Raw genomic sequence first — 27,718 nt, forward strand, 5'->3', positions numbered from 1 at the left:
AGTGGATCATAGCATACTCTATAGTGATGTGGTAAATTTTTATTCTCTAATGCTGAACATACAGTTAGCAAGTGCTTAAAATGAAGGTTTAAGCTCTACGACAATTCAGGACGTTTTCTACCAACACGCTTAAATTCCCTCACATCAATAGTTTCTTATTAGTGTCCAATATTTTCACCTTCATTGTTATCTATACAATCTTTGGTCCGATTGCTTGAAATTCTATAATTCTTGGCACAATATTATTAATGAGCAGATTGAGCAGTAGCTGAATTGTCTGTCACTCAGTTACCAAAATGATCCATCAATAGAAATGTCCCTCCAATGCCATGTATGACAATGTTCATCAGCATGACCCATAATAGCTCTAAACCAGAAGCTACCAGATGATCCATCAGGAGTTCATAATTTATGAATTCATGAAATATAAAATATAATTACAGAACGGAATACATGAATGCCCAATAACTACATATAACAATATGAAAGAATCTCACAAGCAGAAGATTGAATCAAAGAAACCAAACACAAAAGAATATACATTTTATGACTTTAAACATGCCAAACGTACCAAGGAGCAAACTGACCATGTTATCACAGTCAGCCTAGGGACTCCCCATGAGAGGAAGCTAAGTGGATGAGGGCATGATGAGACTCCACCTATTAGTAATGATCTGTCTCTTGATCTGGGGCTGTGCCTAAAGATGCACTCTGACTGGGAAAATCCCTTGAACTATAGCCAACATGCACCTGTTTTGGCATGTATTGTACATTGCAATAAGAAGTCATTGCTAGAATCTGAGTCATCAATATGAATATCTTTCCCTAAACAAATTATTAAATGTACTGTATCTGGAACAGATGCTCTAGACCAAGCTACTTAAAATATCAAAAACAAATTTGTCATTTCCGTTTGAATTCTAATCTGCTTTTGTCTAAGGCTAGTGGTATTAACACAGCTTAATCTCTGTCATCTTCTGTTTTTATTTTCCTTTTCTCTTTTTGCCAGTAACTGGGCTTGATTGAACTCAGGCTCTCAAACTCTCACTCAGCTTCTTTGCTCATGGCTGACACTCTAACACTTGAGCCCTGCTTTTTATAGGTGAAGTTGGGATGAACTCTCCAAATTTTTCTTCCTGGACTGGCTTTGAACTGTGACCCTCCAAGTCTCAGCCTTCTGAGTAGCTAGTATGACAGAGCATGAGCCATTCTTTACATATCACTTGCCACGATCTCTTTACTAGTCTCTGAAGAGTCTGTTCTACTAATCCCTACTTATTCACTAAAGTGACTTAAAATCCAAGCCACATCTTTTCACTGCTTTGCTTCAAGTGCTCCCTTAAATTTAAAATGTCAGCCAGGCACTAGTGGCACACGACTGTGATCTTAGCTACTCAGGAGGATGAGATCTGAGGATTGCAGATGGGAGCCAGCACTCTAGGCAGGAGGTCCTGAGACTCCGATTAACCACCCAAAGGAAGTGTAGCTGTGGCCCAAGTGATAGAGTGCCAATCTTAAGCAAAAAAAGCTAAAGGACAGTGATCGGGACTTGAGTTCGAGTCCCAGTACTAGTGTGCTGGTGCACACACACGTGCACACCAACATACACGCAGTCACCGTTCTTTCTCTCCTTTCTGGCTGAACTACTTCAGGACCTGGGGCGTGAGGTTTCCCTTGCCTAGAGCAATCAACTTTTCACTGCTTCCGATGACTGGACGATTTGTCTCCCTTCTTACTCATAGACCCCCATCCCTCATTGTTGAGGGGAGATCACTTCTTAGCTGTTTTCTCTCTTGAAGTGATGCCTGGCTGTTTGACTTTTCGTTGTTGTTGTTTTGCACTCGACTGCAGGTTCTGAGAGCAGCTTGCAGGAGGATCTCGGTCCGATTTGCATCCCCAGAGCCTAGCAAGTGCCCGTCGCGCACGTGGTCCTTAAATACGCTTGGAGACACTCGTGGGATGAATTGATCCGCTGTCTCCAAGCGAGCGCCAGACGCCTGCGAATTCAGCCAGAAGAAGGCGGCGCCGCGGCTCTGCCGAGCGGGGACACCCGACGCCTGCCTTCCAAGCTCGGCGCGCTGGCACAGCGCTGGCAATCCATTTTCGGTGTCAGAGCTGTCAGAGCCTCCTCCACCCTCTGAAGGGAAGGGACACACCTCCCGCCTGCGGCGGTGGGAGAGGCTGCCAAGCCTCGGCGCCCCACCCGCCACCCAGGAGCGTCCCCCCCCCCCCCGCGCCCCCCTCTCCGTGGCTGCAGCACCCATCCCGGGGCGCCGGCCGGGGAGCGGGGGCGCCCAGGCCAGCCGCCATTGGCCGGCCTTGACGTCCGTCTGCCGAGAGCGACTGGAAGTCGACCGACCCAAGTGGCAAAGCCAGAGGCTCGTTCCCTTCGGCGTCTGTGATTGGCGTCCGGGGAAGGTGGGCGCGTCGCCTGCTGGAGCCACCGATTGGGCAGAGCGGCTGTCAATCACCGAGAACCGACTTTCCCTCGCCCGCTGCCGGACAGCGGTGGAGACCCGGCCGACGATTTCCCCGAGCCGCGGGAGGTGGTGGCCGCTGTGATTGCTCTCTCTCCGGGGGGGGGGGATCGAAGTCGGCGCGGCGGGCCGTCTCGCGTATCCACCGACGGCCCTTCCTCTCCTTCCGTTAGCGGGTTGAAGTATTTCCAGGATCGGCCATCGGGAGGTGAGAGCCCGGGCTGCGCGCGTCGTGGTCCCTGGGCCCGGACAGCGCCGTGTAGCCGAGGGCCCTGGGATGGAGAAGGGGAGCGGGCGGATTCCGAGAACGCGAGAGGCCGTGCGTGTCCGCCGCTTTCCTGCCAGCCCGTGCACCGCCCCGCCGTCCTCACCGCCCGTGCCATGCCTTGTGATTTCACTTTCGAGCTCTCCTGCGGCTTCTCGCCGCCGGGCCCACCCAGGCTGCTTCTACCCCCCGCGTGGCTCGGCCTTGAACTTGACCCGGGGCGGCTGCCAGGAGGAGGCACGGCACCGGGAAGGTGGCTGGCGCGGGGGGGTCAGGGGGGTGCAGACGTGAGGGCTCTCGGTGCGCCCGGGAGTACGGGGGGCTGGGGGCGAGGACCCGGCGGTGGAGGAGGCTGGGGATACCCAGCGCGCTACCCGAGGGTGTCGCCCTGCCTCGTGGTCACGGAACTGAGCACCGGCATCCCGAAGGGTGAGCTTTCCCGGGGAGGTCAGTGGACCGCGGATGCCGGCAGACGCGGGCCGCTGCGGGTCGCTGGCCTTGCGGGTTTGCTCTGTGAGCACTGTGCCCGCAGGCCTTTCTTCACAAGCTGCTTTTCGTAGATTGGAGGATTCACAGACGACAAAGATGAGGTCCCTGGGTGGAAACAGCCAGGGAATTCGGGAGGGGGGGTCTCTCACAGCTCTACTAAACGTTCTGAGCTTCCAGCTGGACATGGTAAGCTAGGGCCTGGTGGGTTCCTTATATCCTTCCCCGGGGCAGGCAGAAGAAAGGAGGTTTCTCTATGGTGTGGCAATGAGCCATCCGAGTGGCAGACCATAAACGATAGTGAAAAATAGTAAGGAGACAGGTGACAGGATGTCCATAACCCTACCTAATGAGGAGGCTGAGATCTGAAGTTCGTGATTGGAAGTCAGCCCAGCTAGGAAAGGTCTGAGAGGCAAAAAGCCAGAAAGGGGGGAGGGGTTATGGCTCAAGTGGTAGAGCACCAACTTTGAGTGCGAAAGCTAAGATTAAGTGCCCAGGTCCTGAGTTCAAATCCCAGTACACACACACACACACACACACACACACACACACATCATAGCAAAGGCTCGAAGTATTCTGGTTATACTTTCATAGCAGGAAGAAGAGCAACGTGATATATCCAAGTGTGGAGGCGTTTGCAAAGGATTTTTTTCCTAGGAACCTCAGATCACCCGGCCACCTCCCTTCTAAAGTAAAAGGAAAGGAGATGTAGATGATGTTGGGTAGAACATTAAAAAAAAAAAAAATCTTACCCAGGCACCTGTGGCTCAAGCCTGTAATCCTAGCTAATCTGGACGCTGAGATCTCAGGATCACAGTTGGAAGCCAGGGCACGAAAGTCTGTGAGACTCTTATTTCCAATTAACCACCAAAACAGCTAGAAATGGAGCTGTGGCTCTAGTGGTAGAGCAGTACCCTTGAACAAAAAAGCTCAAGGACAGTACCCAAGCTCCGAGTTCAAGCCCTAGGACCAGCAAAAGTTTAAATAAACTAAATAAAATCCTTGGTTTGTTGAGATAGAGTCTAGATGATTTAGTCCAGACTCAGCGTCCCAAGTTAGAATTATAGATGTGTGTTTTTCCTGAGTTCATGGACCAAACACTTGATTATATCAAGTCCAAAGGGAGTCTCTGGGGGTTTACAGTTTGTTATTTTCTTTTTTTCCCTTAGGTAGATTCATGTGTTTCTTTCTTTTGGCTGGGAACTGATAAAAGCATTAGGGTCCAAATTTGGTTTCTATACTATTTTAGGCCATTTTTTTAAGGTTAACAAATATTTGGTTAAAGAGTATTAATTATTTGGTTAAGACATATTTTATTTAAGTGTATTGTAAGTAACATTCTGTTTCTACTCTGGAAAGACATCTGAGTACCACTTGTTAGCATAAAAATTTTTTTTTAAAAAAATTACAAGGAGAATAAGCAGGTATCATTCATTCTGATCTTTATAATTGCTGCTTATTTTTGCTATGTGCTTACCATAATAATAGAAAAGTACCCTTCTGGCTTGTTTTCAAAATTCAAAAGCAGTTTCAAGTCAAATTCCCAGTGCTAAGTCTTCTAGGGCTTGTCCTTTTGTATCAACCATTGAGGGAATATAAACTGTGGTGCAATGAAATAATTAAATGGACATAGCAATCTTGTATCTGTATATGTAGCTGCTTTCTTGTCTTTTAACTGCCAGTCCCTTTTATTTTTTAAATTAAGTATGTACTTTAAAAGTTTGCCCTTACATTCTGGTTGCAGGTGATTCGTGTCTATAATCTTAGCTTCTTAGGAATCCTAGCAACTTAAAGGCTGAGAATAGAAGGATCTTAATTCTATGTCAGCCATGTGTAAACTCAAGTCCTCATCTCAGGCAATACCTGGAAAAGGTTGTATGTGCTTGTCATCCTAGCTACGTTGGAAGCACAACTGGTAGATGTCAGGGTGGCCAGGGAATTCCCATGAGACCCCCTTTAAAAATTAAGAAAGCAGAAAGACATAGGGGCATGGCTTAAGTGGTAAATAGTGGTAAATAGCAAGTACAAACCCTGGGTTCAACTACTTGTACTAAGAGATTCTCTATTTTTCCACTTATGTTTATGACTCTCAGTATACTTTAGATTTATTATATAAATCATTTATGTGGGATAGGTAGGATTCAAGTTCAGTTATTCATCTTTATTTTCTTAACAATTAATTTTGAGCCAGGTGCTGATGGCTCAGGTCTGTAATCCTAGCTACTCAGTACCCAAAAATCTGAGGGTTGCAGTTTGAAGCCATCTGGCAGGAAAGTGTGTGAGACTCTTATCTCCAATTAACCACTAGCGCCCCCAGCCTGTCCCCCCAAAAAGGGCTGGAAATAGAGCTGTAGCTCAAGTGGTAGAGTGCCAGCCTGAGCAAAAAGCTGAGGGATGGTATCCAGGCCTGAATTCAAGCCCCAGTCCTGGCACGCATGCAGACACACACACACACACACAGTTTATTTTTTACTAGCAGTGTATATGTACATTTATACTTTTCATACCTTTGACTTTTTTTGTTCTTTTTTTGCATTACTGAGGTTTGAACTCAGGGCTTCATGCTTGCTAGGCAAGCATTCTACTGTTTGCTCCATGCCCTCATCCCTTTTTGCTTTTGCTATTTTTGAGATAGCGTCTCACACTTATACCTTGGCTAGTCTGCATCCTAGTCTTCCTAATTCAGCTTCCCAAATAGCTGGGGTGCCAGGTATGAATCACCACACTCAGCCTTTATTGGTAGAAACAGACTGTCTGGAACTTTTTGCCTAGGTTGCCTTATCTCTGCCTCCTGAGTAGCTAGGATTATAGGCATGAGCTACCATGTTTGGCTCATACACTTAGCTTTCACTGACATACTTTTGTGTATCCAGTGGGTTGAAGGATGACTTGATGTCCCAACTTCGAACATAAATTTTACAACCGCTTATTAAAAAAAATAGCCTCAATTTCTGGTTGAGTGACCTAATTCTCCCCTGCCTACTCAAAAATCTTATGGAGTAACTCTGCTGCCTAGTTGGCAGAATGATTCACTTGTCCCAGATCATATTTGCTGAACTAGCAATAGAAGAGAATTCTGAGGTGTTTGCCAATTTGTTTCCCATCCATTCCTGTTATAGAGATCATGCTTTTATCATGTTTTAAAGGTTTGTGTTGGTTCCACATCTCCAAACATATTGCCCTAGCCATGCTGTGATACCTCTTGCTATTAGAAGCTATGGTGGGAAGTCTAATGTACAGAGAAAGGGTTTTGTTTCTGTGGTTGGCTTCTGTTCTGTTGTATTCATTGTTCATTTTGGAATGTGTATGTGTGCTAGCTGAATACTGACCTCAGGGCCTCCTGCATGTTAGATACAGGTGATCTATCTCTAAGCACTAACCCCAGCCTTATTTTGAAGTTCTTATTTAGCTTAGGAACACAAGTTGCTTTTGGATGATTCCGTCAGGAATCTGGAAGGGATTAGTATAATTTAGTTGATACATTTGCATTTGTTTGTTTTCAGTACTAGAGATTGGTCTTGGGGCCTTTCATTTCTTTGCTAGGCATACTCTCAACCCTCTAGCTTCTTAGTCTGTTTCAGATAGTCTGTTTATGATTGAGATCATGGGCCTCAGATGACCTCTGCCTTCCAGGTTGCTGTGATAGATTGCAGGCTTACACCAGTCCCCACCAGTCCTGGGCCTTGGACTCAGGGCCTGAGCACTGTCCCTGGCTTCTTTTTGCTCAAGGCTAGCACTCTGCCACTTGAGCCACAGCGCCACCTCTGGCTCTTTTCTATATATGTGGTGCTGGGGAATCGAACCCAGGGCTTCATGTATATGAGGCAAGCACCTTGCCACTAGGCCACATTCCCAGCCAATGCATTTTATCATTTATTTCATTTTTTTGAAGGGTAAGGGGGAAAGAGAGGGAGAGAGAGCAAGAATATTTTAGAAGAGGTACAGAAAAAGTTTAGTATTCTTTCTTTTAAAAAGTTTAGTTTTCTTTCTTTAAAATGCTGTAACTATTACTTAAAGTAGGTTTATAACTGACAAATCATCCACAGCTTATTAGGGCATTAATCTTTTCAGACTGAAGTGAAAACAGTAGTACTTTGCTGATTCCTGTGTTTTAATTAAGAGGTTATTGTTTGTTTGTTTGTTTTTGCCAGTCCTGGGCCTTGGACTCAGGGCCTGAGCACTGTCCCTGGCTTCTTTTTGCTCAAGGCTAGCGCTCTGCCACTTGAGCCACAGCACCACTTCTGGCCGTTTTCTATATATATGGTGCTGAGGAATTGAACCCAGGGCTTGCCACTAGGCCGTATTCCCAGCCCTGATTCCTGTGTTTTCTTGTCTTTTTTTTTTTTTTTTTTGTCAGTCCTGAGGCTCGAACCCAGGGTCTGGGCACCGTCCCTTAGCTTCTTTTGCTCAAGGATAGTACTCTACCACTTGAGCCACAGCACCACTTCCAACTCTTTCTGTTTATGTGGTACTGAGGAATCGAACCCAGGGCTTCATGCATGCTAGGCAAGCATTCAACCACTATGTCACATTCCCAGCCCAATCCAGTGTCTTCTAATAAATACATTTATGTAAAATTGTTTCTTTTTTCCATATGGCAAAAAGTATTGGGAATTATCTCTACCAATAGTTACTATTGCTGTTTCTTGCTAGATTGTATTATAATTTGGAATTCCTTCAGAAGTCATCACTTATATTTGACATACTGTTATGTTTGCTGAATAAAACATGATCTTTGTATTAGTCTGTTGTGAGTCTGAATAGCTTTAAAAAGAAGCAAAGTCCTATTTAACTCCTATCAGTCATTTAACTCTGGAAATTCAAAGGTATGACATCAGCTTTGATGAGGACCCCATGATAGATCGCACGAATGCAAGAGTCCATGTGGCCAAACCGGAAGCCAGAGACCAGGCTGGTTTTTGTTGTTCTTGTTTTGTAACAACTTGCTCTGGTAAGAACTAACTTAGGCCTACAAGAGCTATGTCCATTCCATCAGAGAGCATGCCCAATGACCTAAGGGTCTTGAAAGAGGCCTTGTGTCTTGTGTTTCCAACATATGAACAGTATCAAAACAAAATCCATCTATCCATCTAAACCATAGCCTCCTTCATTCAAGCACAGAAGCAAACACATAGGGATTTTTGTAATAGAATGTATTACTTCTCTTTGACAGCCAGAGATGCTGTGTTGCTCCCTTAACCCCCTGTCTTGTATAAGAAGTCATTTTCAATCTTTCATGCATCATCTTAACCAAAGGCCAAAAGCAGGGGCTGGGGATATAGCCTAGTGGCAAGAGTGCCTGCCTCGGATACACGAGGCCCTAGGTTCGATTCCCCAGCACCACATATACAGAAAACGGCCAGAAGCGGCGCTGTGGCTCAAGTGGCAGAGTGCTAGCCTTGAGTGGGAAGAAGCCAGGGATGGTGCTCAGGCCCTGAGTCCAAGGCCCAGGACTGGCCAAAAAAAAAAAAAAAGGCCAAAAGCAATCATTTCCAAAGTCTTTCATGATATATCATTTGATTTAGTAGCCATGTATATTCTAAATTCCATGTAGGAAGAGCTTGTATATTACTTGTTGCTTGTAAATTTATGTTAATCAGGCTTCTCCAGAGAAATAGAACCAATAGAATGTGGATAGAATTTTATGAAAGCATTTATTGGCTCGCATGACAGGCCGCTTAGTCCCACAATGGCTGTCTGCAGACTAGATAGGGAGAAACAGTAAGTGTTCAATTCAGGCGGCTAGAAGCCTCTGATCAATGGGGCCCTTGATACAGCCTGGAAGTCCCCGGGAGTGTCTCTGTGGGTTTCCCTTCCATGGCCAAAGACTCTGGAACCACATCTGTTAGGAATGACAGCAGCAAAACACACACACATAAGAAGTAAGCCTCCTCGCATAGGTTACTCCCTTCTGCTGTAGATATTCTTTTGTGCCGGTACTGGGGCTTGAGCTAAGAACCTGGTTAATTTCCTTCAGCTTTTTTTCTTGCTCACAGCTAATGCTCTGCCACTTGAGCCATGTTCACTTCTGGATTTTTGGAGGTTAATTGGACATTAGAGTATAAAGTGCTTTCCTGCCTAGGCTGGCTTCAAACTCAGATCTCAGCCACCTGAGTAGCTAAGATTATACATGTGAGACATTGCATCTGGCTTCCTTTTGTTCTTTGCCTCCCTCAGGGCCCCTTGCGTATTGGAGTGCCATTCACATTTATGGGTGCCGCCCTTCAGTTCACTGACCCACATGCCACTTGTCTCTGGATACCCCCACTCCTCAATCACCCACATAGAGATAGACCCAGATGTGAGCTGTTCCAACTACCTTGGTACCTTTCAGTGCAATCAAGTTTACAACCAAGATGAGCCATTACAATTTCCAAGGTTATTCTTGAGCCTCTCACTCTTTCTTTTGACTCTTTTGCCTTTGAAAGTAGTTATGATATTTCCTACTCGTAGCTAGACAGAATTTCCAAATCTTCACTTGAAAGTGATGGCTTGAAATTTGTGATGAAGGCTCTTGTAACATACTCCAGAGTGCAAAGAGTGGTGGAGAGTCAGACTTTCTTCAAGCTTTTCTGGTGTGTGTGTATGTATGTGTGTGAGAGTGTGTGTGTACACGTGTGCACACTCATGCACACACATGCTGGTCATTGGGCTTGAACACCGGATACGGGTGCTGTTCCTGAACTTGTGTTCCTCAGGGTTGTTGCTCTACCACTAAAGCCACAGCTCTACTTCCAAACCTTTTCCCAGTAATGAGTACATTTCTTTTTGGGGGGCAATGCCACTCCTTCCTATCTTCTCCCACTTTCTGGCCAAGCTCACTTATTATTGTGAAAAAAAATTGTTTTGAGATAATGACTTGTGATTTTGCTCATCGAAATCTGAGGTACTGAGTTCAAGTCATCTCCCTGGGCTCTGGTGATTTTCCTGCTTCTGCATCCTGAGTAGCTGGGACTACAGCTATCTCCACCTTCAACTGACTGTGAACAAGCCGACAATTGAGTATAATATAACAACAACTGTTTACTCTCTACCAGTATTATCAAATCTTAACATTATGTTATCTTTCTAAGTTAGTCATTTATTTATTTATTTATTGCCAGTACTGTGTCTTGACCTCAGGGCCTGGGCATATCCCTGAGCTGCTTTTGCTCAAGGCTAGCACTCTACCACTTGAGACACAGTGCTACTTCTGGCTTTTGTCTTTTTTTTGGGGGGGGGGTAACTGGGGATCGAACCAGGACATTGCACTTGCTAGGCAAGCGCTTTGCTACCTCCCAGCCCATATTTCTGGCTTTTTCTGTTTATGTGGTACTGAAGAATCGAACCCAGGGCTTCCTGCATACTAGGCAAGCACTCTACCACTAACCCACATTCCCATCATTTTTATTTATTTATTTATTTATTTTTGGTGGTCATGGGGCTTGAAGTTGGGGCCTGGACTGTCCCTGAGCTTTTTTACTCAAGGGTAGTGCCCTACTACAATGAACCACAGCTCCACTTCCGATTTTCTTGTGGTTAAATGGAGATAAGAGTCTTGCAGACTTTCCTAGCCCCAGGCTGGCTTTGAACCACGATCCTCAGATCTCGCCTCCTGTGTGGCTAGAGCCCCAAGTGCCCACCTTTCAAGTTAATTTTTAATTCATAAAGTAACAGAACCAAATGCTACAGAGATGTATCTGCTTAGAACCTAAATGAATGGAAAACAAAAATATAGCCCTCACTTCAGAGCTGTTGGAATTGTCCCTATTAGTGCTCTATAATTCCTGGAGACTTTAGCGTTAGGTTTAAGGAGTGACCTGAGGATGCAGAGCTGCAGGTGTTTGTGCAAGTGTGTACACAGTGTGCCCATAAGTTATGGCTGCTTGTCCTGAGCATAATACAAAGCACCAGTTCCTGAGATTACACACACATTTTGCACGTGTATCTACCACAAAGATCGCAGCAGAACTGGTTTTGCCAAGGTGTAAGCGACAGGGTTCTGTATAACAACTTACATCAGCCACAGTAGTATGGCATACCAAGTGTAATAGTGAAGAAATCTTAAAATGATTCAGATTCTACATTGCTAAAATTTAACTGGTCTTTGGTGACAGAATTATTGTATTTTTTTTAGTCAGTTACTTTTTCCACGTATTGCTACCTCTCTTAGAAGACTTTATTGTTGCTATTGCCATTTCTTCAGAGCAATGGGGTTACTCAGGGGAAGAATTTTTACATCTCAGTTCTATTTTTTTTTGTTACTCACTGTGGCCACCAGGAAGCTGGCTAGCAAGTGTAAATATAGGGAACCTTTTCCATACCACCTGAATCAAAATCTGAGTTTCAGCAAGATTCCCAACTGATTGCAGGTTAAAATTCAGAGGCATGAGTCTATGTGCATGCACACTGTCAAGTTCTTATAGAATTATAATACTGTAAATGGGGTAGGGAAATGGACTCGTTTTTGATTTACTACTATACACTGACTCTGGAATGCCTCCTTTTCCAAGCTTGTAGGCTGACTCAGAGGCAAGAAGTGCAGCACAAGCAAGACTTCAGTGTGGTTCTGGCAAGATCAGATGTCTGTGTGGTGGCAGGAACCCTCTCTGGGATTACAACAAGCCATTTTATCACTGTTCTGTGGGGATCCCTCCCCTAGATCTGTCTTAGTCTGATGACTGTGTGTTTCACATTCTCTCCCCAGACATTGCCTAAGTTACATTACTTTTTATTGTGTAATTTGAACCCATTTTGTAGTAGGATTTTTTTCTGGGTATGTGCTTTCTAGGATGCACACAGTTTCTACCCCGCCCCCCTCACTCTTGGTCCATGCTTCCCCTTGTTAATTGACCCCCTTCTAATCTATTCTGTTTTGCCTATGAGCATGAACTTTGTCACATCTGCAAGTCACTATGCAAGCAAGTTAGTGATCATTTTCTATTCACAATCACATACCTTTTCTTTTCTTTTTTTTGGCCAGTCCTGGGCCTTGGACTCAGGGCCTGAGCACTGTCCCTGGCTTCTTCCCGCTCAAGGCTAGCACTCTGCCACTTGAGCCACAGCGCCGCTTCTGGCCGTTTTCTGTATATGTGGTGCTGGGGAATTGAACCTAGGGCCTCGTGTATCCGAGGCAGGCACTCTTGCCACTAGGCTATATCCCCAGCCCCAACACATACCTTTTCTTGAAAATGGAACACGGCTGATGTTACTTCTAACATCTAAGATATAAATGTATATGCTTCTGTCATGCCCTTTACAACTTCCATTTTTGATAGTGTCTAGTGATGTATCATTGATAACCGGATCGTGTGTATGTGTGTGTGTGAGGGTGTGTGTAAGTGCCATTTCTGGGATATGAACTCCGGACCTGAGCACCGTCCTTTAGCTTTTCCACTCGAGGTTGGTGCCACAGCTCCACTTGTGGCTTTTGGGGAGGTTCACTGGAGGTAGGAATCTGATGGAATGTTCTGCCCATACTGGCTTGGAAGTGTCATCCTCAGCTCTCCACCTCCTGAGTAGCTGGGATTACAGGCGTGGGCCAGCTGTACCCACCAAAGAATCCGAATTGTAGACCAAGATTCCCTTTCTCGTTCTTCCCCAGGTACAGCCATCTCCAGAAAGCCATTCGGTCACTGTTCCATTGACCTTGGGACCTGAGTTATGTCCACAGCCGCCTTGATCACCTTGGTGAGAAGAGGCGGGAACCAGGTGAGGAGGCGGGTGCTGCTCTGCTCCCGCCTGCGCCCCGAGGACGGGCGGGGAACCCCCGCGAGCCCCTGCTCCACCTCCCCGCCCCGATGTTCTCGCTTCGACCCCGACGGCAGCGGGCGGCCCGCCACCTGGGACACCTTCGGGATCTGGGATAACCGCATCGACGAGCCCATCCTGCTGCCGCCCAGCATCAAGTACGGCAAGCCGATCCCCAAAATCAGCCTGGAGAACGTGGGCTGCGCCTCCCACATTGGCAAGAGGAAAGAGAATGAGGATCGCTTCGGCCTGGCCCAGCTGACCGAGGAGATCCTGTACTTCGCCGTGTACGACGGACACGGGGGCCCCGCGGCGGCCGACTTCTGTCACACCCACATGCAGACGTGTGTTAGGTACGCTCCGGGCTGCCTGCGGCCCCTGCAGGCCCCCTAGGCCTGAGCCCACCCGGTGTAACTGGGTGACTCTGAGTGGCCTCTCACCCACGGTGACTGAGTGACTCCCGTGGCCTCTCACCCGGTGTAACTGGGTGACTCTGAGTGGCCTCTCACCCACGGTGACTGAGTGACTCCCGTGGTCTCTCACCCAGTGTAGGCTGAGTGACTCCCGTGGCCTCTCACCCACGGTGACTGAGTGACTCCCGTGGTCTCTCACCGAGGGTGACTGAGTGACTCCCGTGGTCTCTCACCCAGTGTAGGCTTAGTGACTCCCGTGGCCTCTCACCCAGGGTGACTGAGTGACTCCCGTGGTCTCTCACCCGGTGTAACTGGGTGACTCTGAGTGGCCTCTCACCCAGGGTGACTGAGTGACTCCCATGGCCTCTCACCCAGGGTGACTGAGTGACTCCCGTGGCCTCTCACTGAGGGTGACTGAGTGACTCCCGTGGTCTCTCACCCAGTGTAGGCTGAGTGACTCCCCTGGTCTCTCACCCAGTGTAGGCTGAGTGACTCCCCATGGTCTCTCGCCCACAGTGACTGAGTGACTCCCTGTGGTCTCTCACCCAGTGTAGGCCGAGTGGTCTCTCAGGGCCACTTCACTGATGAGCCCTAGTACAAGCCTGCCTCTCCTTTACCTCACTGGACAAATGAACTAGGTGGTTTCGGTTAATATGAAAGAACTCTTGACCTCTCAGTGTTGAACACAAGGAGTCGGCATTTATTTCTTGTTACGCTGAGAACTCGAAATCACCGTCACGTGGAGAACCATCCCTGCCCAGACTTGGGTTTCTACTTCTTTGAAAGCTGTGGGTCCATCCTGGCACTGGTGGCTGTGCCCGTAATCCTAGCTACCCAAGAGGCTGAGATCCAAGTATCTTTGTTTGAAGCCATCCTGGAAAGAAAAGTCTGTGAGACTCTTATCTCCAAGAAAGTACTCAGAAAAAAGCCAGAAGTGGCGGCGCTGTGGCTCAAGTGGTGGAGTGCTAGCCATGAGCACAGAGAGGCTCAGGTGCAGTGCCCAGATCCTGAATTCAAGCCCCAGGAGTTCCATCTCTAGCATTACAGACAAAAACAAAAATAAATAAATAAAACTTCAAAGCTTACCAATATGTCGGATAGGTAGCACCTTAGACACTTGCCAAACACTCCTTACTCAGTGCGTCCTCAAAGGAAAATCAGGAGGTGTACATTGTATGGGGTGACTGTGCCAAAGTAGCCAAGGAATCTGTTGTGAAGTAACTGGGCCTCCCTTTCCTTTCAGGGATTTGCTTTCTAAGGAGAAGAACTTGGAAACTGTGTTGACCTTGGCTTTTCTAGAAATAGATAAAGCCTATGCCAGTCAAGCCCACCTGTCTGCAGATGGTATGTAAAACAAACACATTCCTTATTGCTTTGGCTGGGAGTAGGGGTGGTGGTAAGGAAGAAAGAATGTTGGCCTTTGGGGTGGGAGTTTTGATGTTGTTATTTGTAAATTATATGTATAAATGACGTTACGTAAAAACTCATTTCAAATGTTTGGAATCCATGCTAATGGCTGAATGTAACTTTTATATGAAATAAGATTTGTTTTAGAAAGGGAAAGCCCAAAATGATTCTGTTACTAGATTATACTTTTAAGACTCTTTTAAACATTTTAATCTGTTTTTTGGACAAGATGAACAATTGTAAGATTTCTCCATCTAACTAGGATGGCAATTCTTCAGATAAGGAGAAACTCAAACAGATCCTAAGTAGGAAAAGAAAATGGCTAATGTAAGCTAATTAGAATAGCCAGAAGAAAGATACTTTCCTCCTATTTCTTAAAAAAGCTGGATCTTTCAGTTTTCCTGTCCTATGAAATTTTTGTGTTCATTAAGGCATGTCAGCTGAGTCTAAAAATTTGTGTGTATGGTATCCTTAATTTTCAAAGTAAAATATTTATGATTTTGATTAAATTTATGCAAAGAGTTTCTGGGAAATGTAGCCAATGTTTTCTAGCTAGTTCGTCAACATCAGCTCATAAAGTTAACTTGAAAATTTCTATAATAGCCTTATAGTATATGCCTCACAAGTGACTTAGAACTAATTTCACAGGAACATTCACCATTTCTTTTACACTTTCCTTAACAAGAGTTGGGCACCAGGGATTTGCCATTCTCCATTGCAATGAAAGTCTCTCCCTTCCACAGATTCACAGATAAGTTGAGAGTAGGACTGGACTCCCCTGGCTTGCCACACTTAATAAGGAGGAAGGGAAAAGGTGACCCTGCAATGGATCTATTGGATATCTTTGAAGGTATTTCCTGCTCTCCCTCACAACCTTGAGCTTGCTATGTGAGCAAGCTCTCTACCTCTGATCTACACCTCCAGAAGAGCTGTATGATCTATCGTCACTCTGCTCAGAGATTTTTAGTTGGTAGATTTTTTTAGACCCATTTTTTTCTCTTTCCATTTTTAGGACCTTCCTTCCTCCCAAACAGGTGGCTGTCCTGTCCTCGATTTTAAGAGAGGAGTTGAAAGGAAGTGAAATGTTTGATAAGATTTAGCTTCTGTTCCTAGTGAGTACAACACATGAAGGGGAGTAAATGAAACACTTTCTTAAGTATGACTTTCATAGCTTCTTATTTCATCGCTTACCATTACTAGGTTGGTCATGAGTTTGGCTGCATCACACACAATATTTCAGGCTGTAGGGCTGGTGAGAGGTTCCAACTGTTCTGTGAACAGCTGCAGTCTAGCGGGCATGTTGAATATCTGCTGCTGAATGTTGAAAAGCACTGCCATTTGGCCAAGAGCCCTTTATGAATATAGCCAGCCTTTCTGAAAATAATCAATATAAAGGCTTTAAACCACTGGTGGATTTACTGTGAGATTTCTGAAGACTTCTCCTGTTTATTAAATAATTATAAGTAAGGAAACTTTGAACTTAGAACATTGAACTGTGATTCTTAAACATTTTACGGATAACTTTGTCATGTGATCAAATCGTTGTACAAAAATTAATCATAAAATGTAATTGATTCCTAAGAATGAAATTAAAATACATTATTTAGTTTAGTTCCTCCGCCATGATCTGAGGTAATGAATGATCCCAGAACTTTCATAAGGATATCATAAGATTTATTTTTCATTGATTGGCCATTTGCTTGAAAACATAAGGGAACAAAGTAGAATACTGATTGTTGTATACTACTTAAAAAGGTCATTAATTGTCACCATTCATTATTAGTCTTATATTTGGGGCATTTGTAAATCAGTATTATGAGAACATTTAGATAATTCATTTTAAACAAGTTGCCAAATCTTTCAAAGATGGCCCCAAGTGCCTATCAATATTGAGGGCCTATGTATTCAGATAGACTAAAGCCTCTAAAGACCGGATGCTGTGTGTTAACTATGCAATTTGTAGATTAAAAAAAGCAAACCTATATCATTTCAGATTTCAAAACCATTTAAATTTTTTTTGACGTTTGTAGTAGCACCTGAAGCAATATCAGCATTGTAAGAGTGGCTCTGATTTTGGAAGGTGCGGAGAGCGCACATGTACATTGTCTCTGGAGACGCAGCCCCAGCGAGGGGAATTCTGAGTAGCACAGTTTGCCCTCTCCGCCTGCTCTGATGTTTCCTCTTTTGGGGCAACAGTCCCATTTCACTCCACTTATCTCGGTTTTTGTGACGTCAGAGGTTGGGGGCCTCTGTTTCTTTCCTTTCTGTAGTGCTGCGGGGTGAACCCAGGGCTCTCGCGTAATAGGCCAGTGCTCTGCCGCTCAGCTACACCGCAGTCCCTTATGTCACCATTTTGAAATTTATATTCAATTTATACCAATAATGTGAGCTTTTACATTTTACATGAAACCAACTGGTCTATAAAAAGGATATTCCATCACTGTGCTGTCTACAAAGTCACTGAAAACAAATTAGGCAACAGAAAACCTCTATCTATCTGTATATCCTTCAATCCCATATGTTCTCCAACATGTTTCTTTGAAAGCTGCAAAGGTCCACACAGGCAAGCGGCTCACAAATAAGACTGCCCTGGAAGAACAGATAAGCCTCACCTTCCTTCTTTCCTTCCTTCCTTCTTTCCTTCCTTCCTTCCTTCTTTCCTTCTTTCCCTCCCTCTCTCCTTCCCTCCCTCCTTCTCTCCTTCCTTCCTTCCTTCCTTCTTTCCTTCTTTCCCTCCCTCTCTCCTTCCCTCCCTCCTTCTCTCCTTCCTTCCTTTCTTCCTTCTTCCCTCCCTTCCTTCCTTTCCTTTTTCTTTCGCTCCCTCTTGTTCTATCCAGTCCTTCCCTTCCCTACTCTCTTCCCTCACTTCCCCTCATTTCCATTCTTCTACTCTCCCCTCCCTCTCTTCCTCCTTCTCCTTCCCTCCCCTCCCTTCTCTCTCTTTCCTCCCTCCTTCCTTCCTTCCTTCCTTTCCCTCCCTCCCTCTTCTCTTCCCTCCCTTACTCCTTTTTTTTTTTTTTTTCCTGTGCTGAGCTCAAACTCCAGGCAAGTATTCTGCTCCTGAGCTATATCCCCAGCCCTAGGTAATTTTTTTGACAGTGTCAGGGTTTGGATTCAGGGCCTCAGTCTCTACCATTTGAGTTATGCCTCCTGCCTCTATGCAATGTTTTTGTTCATTTTTTTCTTATGCTAGAGACCACTGAGTTGGGGCTGGGGAATTGCGGGGGGGTGTTAAAGAGGTGTTCTTATTGTGCTGCTACTGCTTCAGCTCATTAGTTCAGTTTCAGTGTTCACAAGTCATACATGACTAGAACACCTGTTTTGAGTTAGTTCCAAAATGATATAGGTTTATAGGGGCTATGATTTATATGGTTGAATAAATTACTGGGTGTTGTTTGAATTTGAAAAGTACAGCTCATACTGGTTATGGTGTTATTCAAGACTGTGATGATTTTTCTTCTGTTATGTTGGCCTGCAACACCAGGGAGAGGAGAGAGCTGCAGAAATACCCCTTTAATGAATTCTATTACATTATAAATGTGTTAGAGCAGAAGAGCCCAGTCTGCCTTTGTTTAAACAATGAACTTCATCATTCTATTGAAAACAATGCTCTGGATCTAAATCCCACTGTGACACACATTAACAAAGGTGTTGAACACTGTTTTGCCTCCTCTTCAAATATATTTAAGTCCCAGTAGTTTGGCAGTGTAGTGTAGTAGTTCACATCCTATGAACTGTTGTCAGATACAAATTATTCAGTGCTTTAAGCCACAGAGCTATTCTTCTGTTTGGTAGTGTTATAATTCTGATTTACAGTGTGGTTTTCCTAAAACAGACACAGTAATTACTTACTGTGCTCAAGATCATATACTGTGTATTTAAGGGGTGTGTGTGTGTGTGTGTGTGTGTGTGTGTGTGTGTGTGTGTGTGTGGTACAGACACATTTGTACATAGACTTTTCCTACATTGGAAATGGCAAAACTCAAAGAAAATGTGAGTCTGGGATAATGAGAGCACTAGATTAACTACAAAATACCATCAACTTCAGCAAATTGAATATTGGAATCATGGATTTGGCATCTCCTGGAATAGTAGGTAATTTGCTAGTAAAACTTTCATCCAAATAAAACCCCTTCCCCCTTATTTTGCAGCTCTTTCTCTGCCCTCCCCTGTGTTGCAGGTTTGTTATGTTTGAGCACAATTCCTGGGTGAATTTCCTATTTGCCTCTGTGCGTGTTATTTGTGGCAGAGAACTGTGCCTGCTCAGCAGCTCTAGACCTGGAGCCCGCGGACACTATATGCTGGGCTTCAGTGGAAAGAGAGATCTGCTTAATTTTGTCTCAGGTGAAGGAGTCCAGCGGTTCCTAGCCTGGACTACGGGAAGGGTCCCACCTCCTCTTTGTCCCATTAGTTGAGATGACTTGGCAGTAGAAAATTGTCCAGTGAGTGTTAAGAACTTATTGAAAGATGTCTTATAGTTTTGTTGTTAGGGGAAAAAAGTGAGAATTTTTTACTTCCACATTAAATGTTAAATGAAAAGAAATGCCGATTTACTATTTATATTTTTAGATGCTTAGCAACACAAAATCAACAGTTAGTTTGGAGATTTTCCTCATCTACTCCAGGATTTTGGAACTGTCAAGGTGATAAAAAAAAAACCAAACATGAAAGTCTATTACATTCCTATGTGACAGAGCCATGAAATACAACTAAAGCAAAACTTTTATTTAGAAAATGTTAACTCTTGTCATAGCCTATTTAAAGGCCATTTAAAAAAAAAAAAAAAACACTGCTTATGCAAAAGAAAAGAGTGCCCGATTTCCTGGACAGGTCAGATGTCTGAGTTCATTAGCTTCACTCTTTAAATCATTGGCAATTAAATGGTTGGACGGTTAACCTGAAAAGCTTCCAATCTTGTATTTGGCTCTGGCTAATCATAAATAGAAGTTAATATTTGATATGGTGTACAATGTCGAATGCATATTCTCAGCTAGCAGTGACAGCATTAGTTTGACATAGCAGTTCCAAAATCAAGAGTTATAAATGAGGAGCCAGTGCCACTAACAATGCTATTTGACAATAAAGTAAACTCAGCATGACTGTGAGAGATTAACATTTATTTATGCTTTCTTTTTTACTTTTCTGACTAAAGCAGGCATTTTAATATACTAATTAGAAAAACCAATTTTTATATCTCCTTCCAAAATGTAGTACTGATGAAAGTTCTTGAACTTTTTTTTTCTTTGTCAGTCCTGGAGCTTGAACTCAGGGCCTGAGCACTGTCCCCGGCTTCTTTTTGCTCAAGGCTAGCACTCTGCCACTTGAGCCACAGCGCCACTTTCAGCTTTTTCTATATATGTGGTGCAGAGGAATCGAACCCAGGGCTTCACGCTTGCAAGGCAAGCACTCTACCGCTAAGCCATATTCCCAGCCCGAGTTTTTGAACATTTTAAATTATCTTTTTGAAAACAAAAATTGTTGCAAAGGTTGTGTCTGAATTAAATCAATTAAACTTTTACTTTAAAATAGAAAAAATTATTTATTGGTTACAGTTTTAGAAATGTACCTGAACCATAATCAGTTTTGGGAGGTTACCTAAATATTGTATTTAAATGTTTTTGAAAATCCACAATGTCAAGTATGGTGGTGTGTGCCTGTAATCCCAGAATTTGGGAGACGGAGGCCAGAAAACCACTAGTTCAAGGCTATCCTGGCCACATAGGGAGACCTTTAATTTAAAAAAAAAAAAAGACCAAAGATCAACATTGTTATTAGAGATAATACCTGCTTTAAGTTATCTTTTCCATATCTTCCACTTTGCTTTATTGTTTTCTAACTCATGATTTCACAACATTCTCAGTTTGGCAAGGCTCAATGTACCTTAAAATTTTTTAAATAAGTGGTAAAGACTTTGGGGCAGATAAGTCCAAGGAAGTTTTCCTGGGATGGATAAAATGGCGGTGACCTGCATCTATTACACTGAATTTTACTTAATGATTGTCAGAGAATATGAATATTTTTGCAATGTGCTGGGCCCAGGCACTTGCAACCCTGACCCACATTTATATGGCTACAGACTTGGTATTTACTATATCAAGTTTACAAGAAACTAGAATTTATTTCCTGTCTCCCAAATTCTCTGCTCATGTAATGATAGCTAGAGCTTTGTTTGATGGCCAGGAAGAACAAAGAAAACCAGAGAAGACAGTGGGCCTACTTTTTAGGATTCTCTGCTGACAATTGTAGATGGAATAAATATAACGTAGAGCACTGGAAGAGCAAATAGTCTGCCCTTGGCATGTCTCACTCAGCCTGGCGACTGATGGGACTTTGTCTGGACAGAAGTAAGAAATGGAAGAAGAAAACTAAAATCTCACAAATGGAGAAAAGCTAGTTTTCATGAACTGACTCAGCTGAGCCAGTCAAAATAGCCAATGCTATAAAATGTCAGTACTTGCATTCATTTTGCTACCTGAACTACACAATGGCGTTATAATTATGCATTTAATTAGGCTCTGCATTATGTGAATGGAGACCTTTGGAGACAGCACCGCACTGTTACCATCCTTTGCATGGAGCCTTGTTACTGAGTTAAACAGTTGTTTGGGGTTTTTTTTCCTGCATGCTCTTAGTTACAGATTTCATTTGCATAGCACTAGTTAAATTAGAGTGGTACAGACCAGCTTTAGTTTATCATGATTGCCTTTTGTTTTGTAATAAAAATTCCACCTTCAATCACCTGTCACTAACTAGCCTTCTGTTTTTATGATGTTTGTAGCGACCCTTCTGACCTCCGGGACTACTGCTACAGTAGCCCTGTTGCGAGATGGTATTGAACTGGTTGTAGCCAGTGTTGGGGATAGCCGGGCTCTTTTGTGTAGAAAAGGAACGCCTCTGAAGCTGACCATTGACCATACTCCAGAGAGAAAAGACGAAAAAGAAAGGTACTGACAGCCTGGCTTGCTAGTTCTGTGGGGGTCATGATAGCCCAAGGGAGAAATGGGAGTTTGCACTTTCCCTCATCATGTTAAAGGTCAACCCTGTGGCCTTGTGTGTGCCCAAATTTGTTTGGCTGCTATTGAAGCTGGGTCTAGGATGGCCTAGAACCTTTAATCCTCCTACTTTCGTTTACCAAGTTTATGGGAGTATGCTTGCCATACCCAGTCTAAATGTTGCAGTTTAACAATACCTTGGTTTTCTGTATGCTGTATCTTTAGTCTTGGAACTTTTTCTTGCCTAGGATTAAGAAATGTGGTGGCTTTGTGGCATGGAATAGTTTGGGACAACCTCATGTGAACGGCAGGCTTGCAATGACAAGAAGTATTGGAGACTTGGATCTGAAAGCCAGTGGTGTGATAGCAGAGCCTGAAACAAAGAGAATCAAGGTATAAAAAAAAAAGGACTGGAAACCTCTTGACACATTTATAGAGAGTGAAAGCAGGCTTGTCTCCAGTTACAGGAGTTCTTACAAGGCTTGGAGCAGTGTCTCATCCTGCAGCCCAGCCCGGCGTCAGCTCCCCGCTTAGCCTTCTGGGATTACAGCTGTGGACCACCACGCCCAGCCTTAAAAGATTGAATTGAAGCCAAAATGATTTATGGAAGAATAGGGATGCTTGTTTTTCTTGTTACGGTTTTTACTTTTGTGCTGGCACTGGGACTTGCGTTCCGCCCCTAGCACCTCGCTTGGCTTCTTTCTTCTCAAGGGGGGCACTCTACCACTTGAGCCGCACCTCCACTCCTCACTTTTTGCTGGCTAGTTGGATCTAAGACTCTCATGAGCTTTACTGTTGGGTTGGCTTCCAACTGTGATCCTCAGATCTCAGCCTCATGAGTATCGGGGATTATAGGCATGAGCCACCAGTCCCTGGCTGTAAGAATAATCTTTCAAGGTAAAATAGGATTATTCTGTTTTCCTGGTTGGATTATTTCCTGGTTTTGTTTCGCTCCCACTGTGGATTCCCCCTGACGATGGCGCCATTGCCCTCCCTTCCCTGGACGGGATCCTTCAGTGCTAGCTGGGGAGTTGCCCTTGGTTCCTGTCCTCACCAGGCCAAATGGTCGTCCCCCTCTATTTCTGCAGTACAATGCCCCCATTCTAACCTGACCCTAAGTATCACTCCTCCTGTCCATGGTCAGACACTTCCTTTCCTGAGCCCTTGAGCTAGCCGTAGCACCCACCATTGCATAGTGTAGCCTCCCAGACGCTTGGGGAGGTGTTACGTCATTCTTAACTGCATAGACGGTTTCACGTCTTCATCTCACTTCTGTTGGGGTTTTTTTTCTCCCCTCTCCCGGCTCAGACTCTTTCTTCTCTTTCTGCCCTCCGTAACTTCCTCTCCCCCAACTCCCGACCAGCAGGTAGAGTGAGACATGGGGGTTCGGTCCGGCCTGGCGTGCGCGTGACCTACGTGGTAATGTGGCCGCTATCCTTCCCTGGGAGCTAGCGTACATAGACCACGGAGTAGGCTTCTGAGAGCGAACTGACTTTATTGAGAGAAGGACAAGGGGAGATGATTCCGAAGGAAGGGGGTTGGCCAGGATTCCGATAGGCCAAGAGCTGTCACCTGACCCCCAAGGGCTAAGGTCACTTGAGCGCACCGAACCCGGGCGGGGTTGGTGGGCGCCCGGCTGGCTGGCAGGTTGAAGGGCTGTTGGCCCAACCGGTTTCTCTGGATTCCAATCTAGAGGGGGTAGCAGGGCCGTATTCCCCAGGGCTGGGGGAGGTGCATCAAGCCCCTTCCATCAAGGCGAGAAAGATGGACCCCAACAACTTCTACTCATTGTGAGAACCCTAATGTAGGTTTTGCTATAGAACCCATTCTGTTCAAAACACTAAAAAACAAAAAAAAAGACTTCTAGCCCTATCACACATCAAAAGGAAAACAAATCCGAAGCGTTACAGAGATCTTGAAGCATAAAGAAGCCCCTATTTCTAAGCACTAAATGTTGAGCCAGGCACCAAGCTCATGCCTATAATGCTAGCTTCAGGAGGCTGGGATCTGAGGATTATGGTTCAAAGCCAGCCTAGCAGAAAAGTCCATGGGACTCCTATCTGCCATTAACCAGCAAAAAGTCAGGAGTGGAGCTATGGCTCAAGAGGTAGATCACCAGCTTCAAGCAAAAAAGATAAAGGATAGGACTCTGAGGTCTAGCCCCAGTACCATCACACACACACACACACACACACACACACACACACACATACACACACACACTACAGTGTTCAGCCCACTGAATAACAGAGGCAGGACTCAAACTCAAGTTACCTCAGCCAATAGCATATAGCCTCTTCCTTTATATCTTTTTTTTTTTTTTTTGGCCAGTCCTGGGCCTTGAACTCAGGGCCTGAGCACTGTCCCTGGCTTCTTTTTGCTCAAGACTAGCACTCTGCCACTTGAGCCACAGCACCACTTCTGGCCGTTTTCTGTATATGTGGTGCTGGGGAATTGAACCCAGGGCCTCATGTATACAAGGCAAGCACTCTTGCCACTAGGCCATATCCCCAGCCCTTCCTTTATATCTTGATTACGTAAAAGCTTAGTTTATCCTGGGAGGTGGTTGATGAGTGTTCTGTTTTCATTGTTTGCCTATGCCCTCTTGCACAAATGACTACTCAGTCCAACAAAGAACATCTTGGAAGGATCTCAACCACTCTGAGGCAGTCTAGTTTCTGATCTTCTTGTTTGGTCTGATTGCAGCTCCAGCATGCGGAGGACAGCTTCCTGGTTCTCACCACCGACGGAATTAACTTCATGGTGAATAGTCAAGAGATCTGCGACTTTGTCAATCAGTGCCACGATCCTAACGAAGCAGCCCACGTGGTGACAGAGCAGGTGAGGAACACGTGATGTGGCAGAATCCCCACTGGGAAACGCTGGGGGAGGTGGTAACGGCCACTTTGGGCACACGGTCTCCATGCAGCCTGGAGGAACTGTCACATTTCACATTTCCTTTCAATCTTGTTCCTTAGTTTGAATGTTCCAGTGAACTTTACACTTGATTTATAATATTCCTTTGAAAACTTTATAATTCAACCAAGTCAGTAAGTAAAATTAATATCGCAAGGAAATTTGATATCTTTACAGATTGGCTCTGAATAGTCCTTGAAAAAACAGTGACAGTAATCAAGTGATAGTGATAGTAAAGTCACGGAATTATCACAAGGACCCATGACATTGGCTTTCCATAGAGGAAGAAACCTGATATACTGTGGAGACCATGTTGCAGAACTAAGCTTCAAACCCAGTCAGCCACGGATATTAATATATTCATGTAAATTCCCAGCTGGAGGAATGCCCACACATAATCAACCATCTGTGAAGTAAAATGATGTGGGGGAGTTGGGGGTTTAACTCAGTGGAAGAGCACTTGCCTGGCAAGTGCAAGGCCCTGAGTTGAGTCCTCAGCTACACACACACACACAGAATTATGTGTGTAGTCTAGATGCTCACTATCCATGCCTGCAATCCTTGCTACTCAGGAGGCGGAGATCTGACAATCCTGATTGGAAGCTAGCCCGGCAGAAAAATCTATGAGACTTTTATCTTCAGTGATTCAGCAAAATGTGATAAGTTGAGGTGTGACTCAAGTAATAAAGCACCAACTTTCAGCATAGAAACCAATGAGAATGCCAGTACTTGTGCAAGAACAAATAAATTAAACAAGCAAATAAATACATAGTGCACGAAAAAAGACCAACAAAGACATAAAAAGAACTCAGCCTCCTGGGTAGCTAGAATTACAGACATGAGCCACTGACATTCATCCTGCTTTGTATTTTTCAATAGTCTGTTTTGATAGTGGTTTTCAGTGACAACCAATACTGGTCATCCTTTACTTCCACAGCGTTATTTTGCATTTCCAATATTTACATTTTGAATGAAGGAACCAAATTTAGCTAAAACCAGTGTGTGTGTGTGTGTGTGTGTGTGTGTGTGTGTGTGTGTGTGTGTCTGTGTGTGTGTGTGTCTGTGTGTGTGTCAGTGTTAGGCCTCAGGTTTGCTAGACAGGCATCTAACACTTGAATGATACCCTCAGTTGTTTTTGCCTTAGTTGCTTTTCACATAGTATCATGGGCTTTTGCTCAGCCAGCCTTGGACCTCCATCCTCCTATCTCTCTTTTCTAACAGGGATTACAGTATAGACACAGGAGCTCAGGGACAGCACCCAGGCCCAGAGTTCAAGTTCCAGAACTGGCAAAAAACAAACAAAAAACTTATCAAGAACATGAGACCCTGAGTTCAAGCCCCAGTTCTGACATACTCATTCTCTCTCTCTCTCTTTCTCTCTCACACACACAACATCAGTGAACTTCCATTCTCTCTCTCTCTCTCTCTCACACACACACACACACACACACAACATCAGTGAGCTACCGTGTATGAACTGTGATACAAGATGTGAGCCTCCTGAGTAGGCAAATGTAAAGTGCTTAGTACGGAGCCCAATAAATGCAAAGACTTCCCATGTGCTAGCTAGCTCCTGGACTGGATTTGAACTGTGATTCTCATAGCTCAGCCTCCTGTGTAGCTAGGATTATAGGCATGAGGCTCTGGTCCCTTGCCCCATTGCTGTTTTTATCATCCACATTGCACGATATAATATGCTCACTGTGGTTATTTGGACTGTCTATTTCATCTACAGTTTAATAATGTTCTGAGCATTGTTATGGGAAAGGATTAAAACCTTCTGAAATGTTTGTTTGCATTTGGTAACAGGGCAAAGTCAGTTTCATCTTCCCGCAAATGCGGAATTCCCATTGAAACAGACACTAAATGCCAATGCGTTTCTCTTTTGTTCCTGGCACATCCTGCAGGCTATCCAGTATGGTACTGAGGACAACAGTACTGCAGTAGTTGTGCCTTTTGGTGCCTGGGGAAAGTACAAGAACTCTGAAGTGAACTTCTCCTTCAGCAGAAGCTTCGCCTCCAGTGGGCGCTGGGCCTGATGGCTGGCTGGCATGGGTTTGTGTGACAATGTCGTTGATTGTGTCAAGACACAGAAAGATCAGAACAGTCACCCAGGAGTCCCTGGGACTCGCTGGATCAGTACGATGCCATTGTAAAGTTAGCCATTTACATTATCGTGTGTTTGTAAATACCCGTTATAGCTGTGTAGAAACCTTAGCATCAACACCATGGAATGAAGCTGCGCAGAGATTGAGATCTCTAAATTGAGTGGGCAAATGAAAACATGTGTTTGTGCATTTGAGTGTAAAGTGTGTGTGCCTATTGTCAGTGATTGAACCCAGAGCTTTGCGCATAGTTTTCTAATTTTTATGACTCTTGGGCAGCTGTAGTGTTTTGTGATCATTTTTTCTTCTTTATTCAGTTGAATAAGTTTTTCAACTTTTTCTGAATTTTGACAGTCAATATACTATTTACACTGTAATATTTGCAAAGTGTTTTTTTGTTTTGCTGTGTATCGTTTTTGTTTTTGTGCCAGTACCGGTGCTTCAATTCAAGGCTAGGACACTCTCCCTTAGCTTTTTCTGTTCAAGACTGGCACTTTACTACTGTAGCCACAGCTCCCCTTTGTCTTTTTGCTTATTAATTGGAGATAAGAGTCTCATGGTTTTTTCTGCCCTGGGGTGGGCTTCCTCAGATCTTAGCTCTTAAGTAGCTAGGATTACAGGTGTGAGTCACAAACACATGACTGCAAGTGTTTCTTTGTAATAACTGTACCAAGGAGTAAATGGGAAAACTAGGCTCCCCATTACCATATTTTGTACTCTGGAACAGTTAAATATTAATGTAACAGTGCAAAAGAAATGTATTCAGAAAATATGACATAGCTAAATTCTGCACATAGTCTCTAAACAGAGCCTTTGTGTATTTCAAATGTTACCAGCCCCCTCCCAATTCATTCCTTTCTTCTGTAATTAATTGTTCTGTGTACATGTGTCTCTTTCTTTTTCTCTACCTCCTTCCCTCCCTTTCTTC

General features: G+C 44.4%; 1 protein-coding gene across 1 annotated transcript; it reads left to right on the forward strand.

Moving 5' to 3' along the window:
• Positions 1 to 2,503: 2,503 nt before the first annotated feature.
• Ppm1k (protein phosphatase, Mg2+/Mn2+ dependent 1K) lies at positions 2,504 to 27,718 on the forward strand. The gene is made up of 7 exons (XM_048364663.1): positions 2,504 to 2,685; positions 12,812 to 13,310; positions 14,614 to 14,714; positions 21,556 to 21,721; positions 22,018 to 22,162; positions 24,476 to 24,610; positions 26,593 to 27,718. Exons 2-7 carry the CDS (start codon positions 12,871 to 12,873, stop codon positions 26,722 to 26,724), a joined length of 1,119 nt encoding a protein of 372 aa, XP_048220620.1. The 5' UTR covers positions 2,504 to 2,685; positions 12,812 to 12,870; the 3' UTR covers positions 26,725 to 27,718.

The sequence above is a fragment of the Perognathus longimembris genome, chromosome 16, assembly GCF_023159225.1.
Source record: "Perognathus longimembris pacificus isolate PPM17 chromosome 16, ASM2315922v1, whole genome shotgun sequence".
Lineage (NCBI taxonomy): Eukaryota > Metazoa > Chordata > Mammalia > Rodentia > Heteromyidae > Perognathus > Perognathus longimembris.

What these genes read in the sequence shown, in the direction of transcription:
- Ppm1k (XM_048364663.1), top strand. Translation starts at nt 12,871, where the DNA reads ATGTCCACAGCCGCCTTGATCACCTTGGTGAGAAGAGGCGGGAACCAG. An exon ending in AGCCCACCTGTCTGCAGATG is followed by an intron (nt 14,715 to 21,555) that starts GTATGTAAAACA and finishes TGATGTTTGTAG; the next exon opens with CGACCCTTCTGACCTCCGGG. An exon ending in CCCACGTGGTGACAGAGCAG is followed by an intron (nt 24,611 to 26,592) that starts GTGAGGAACACG and finishes CACATCCTGCAG; the next exon opens with GCTATCCAGTATGGTACTGA.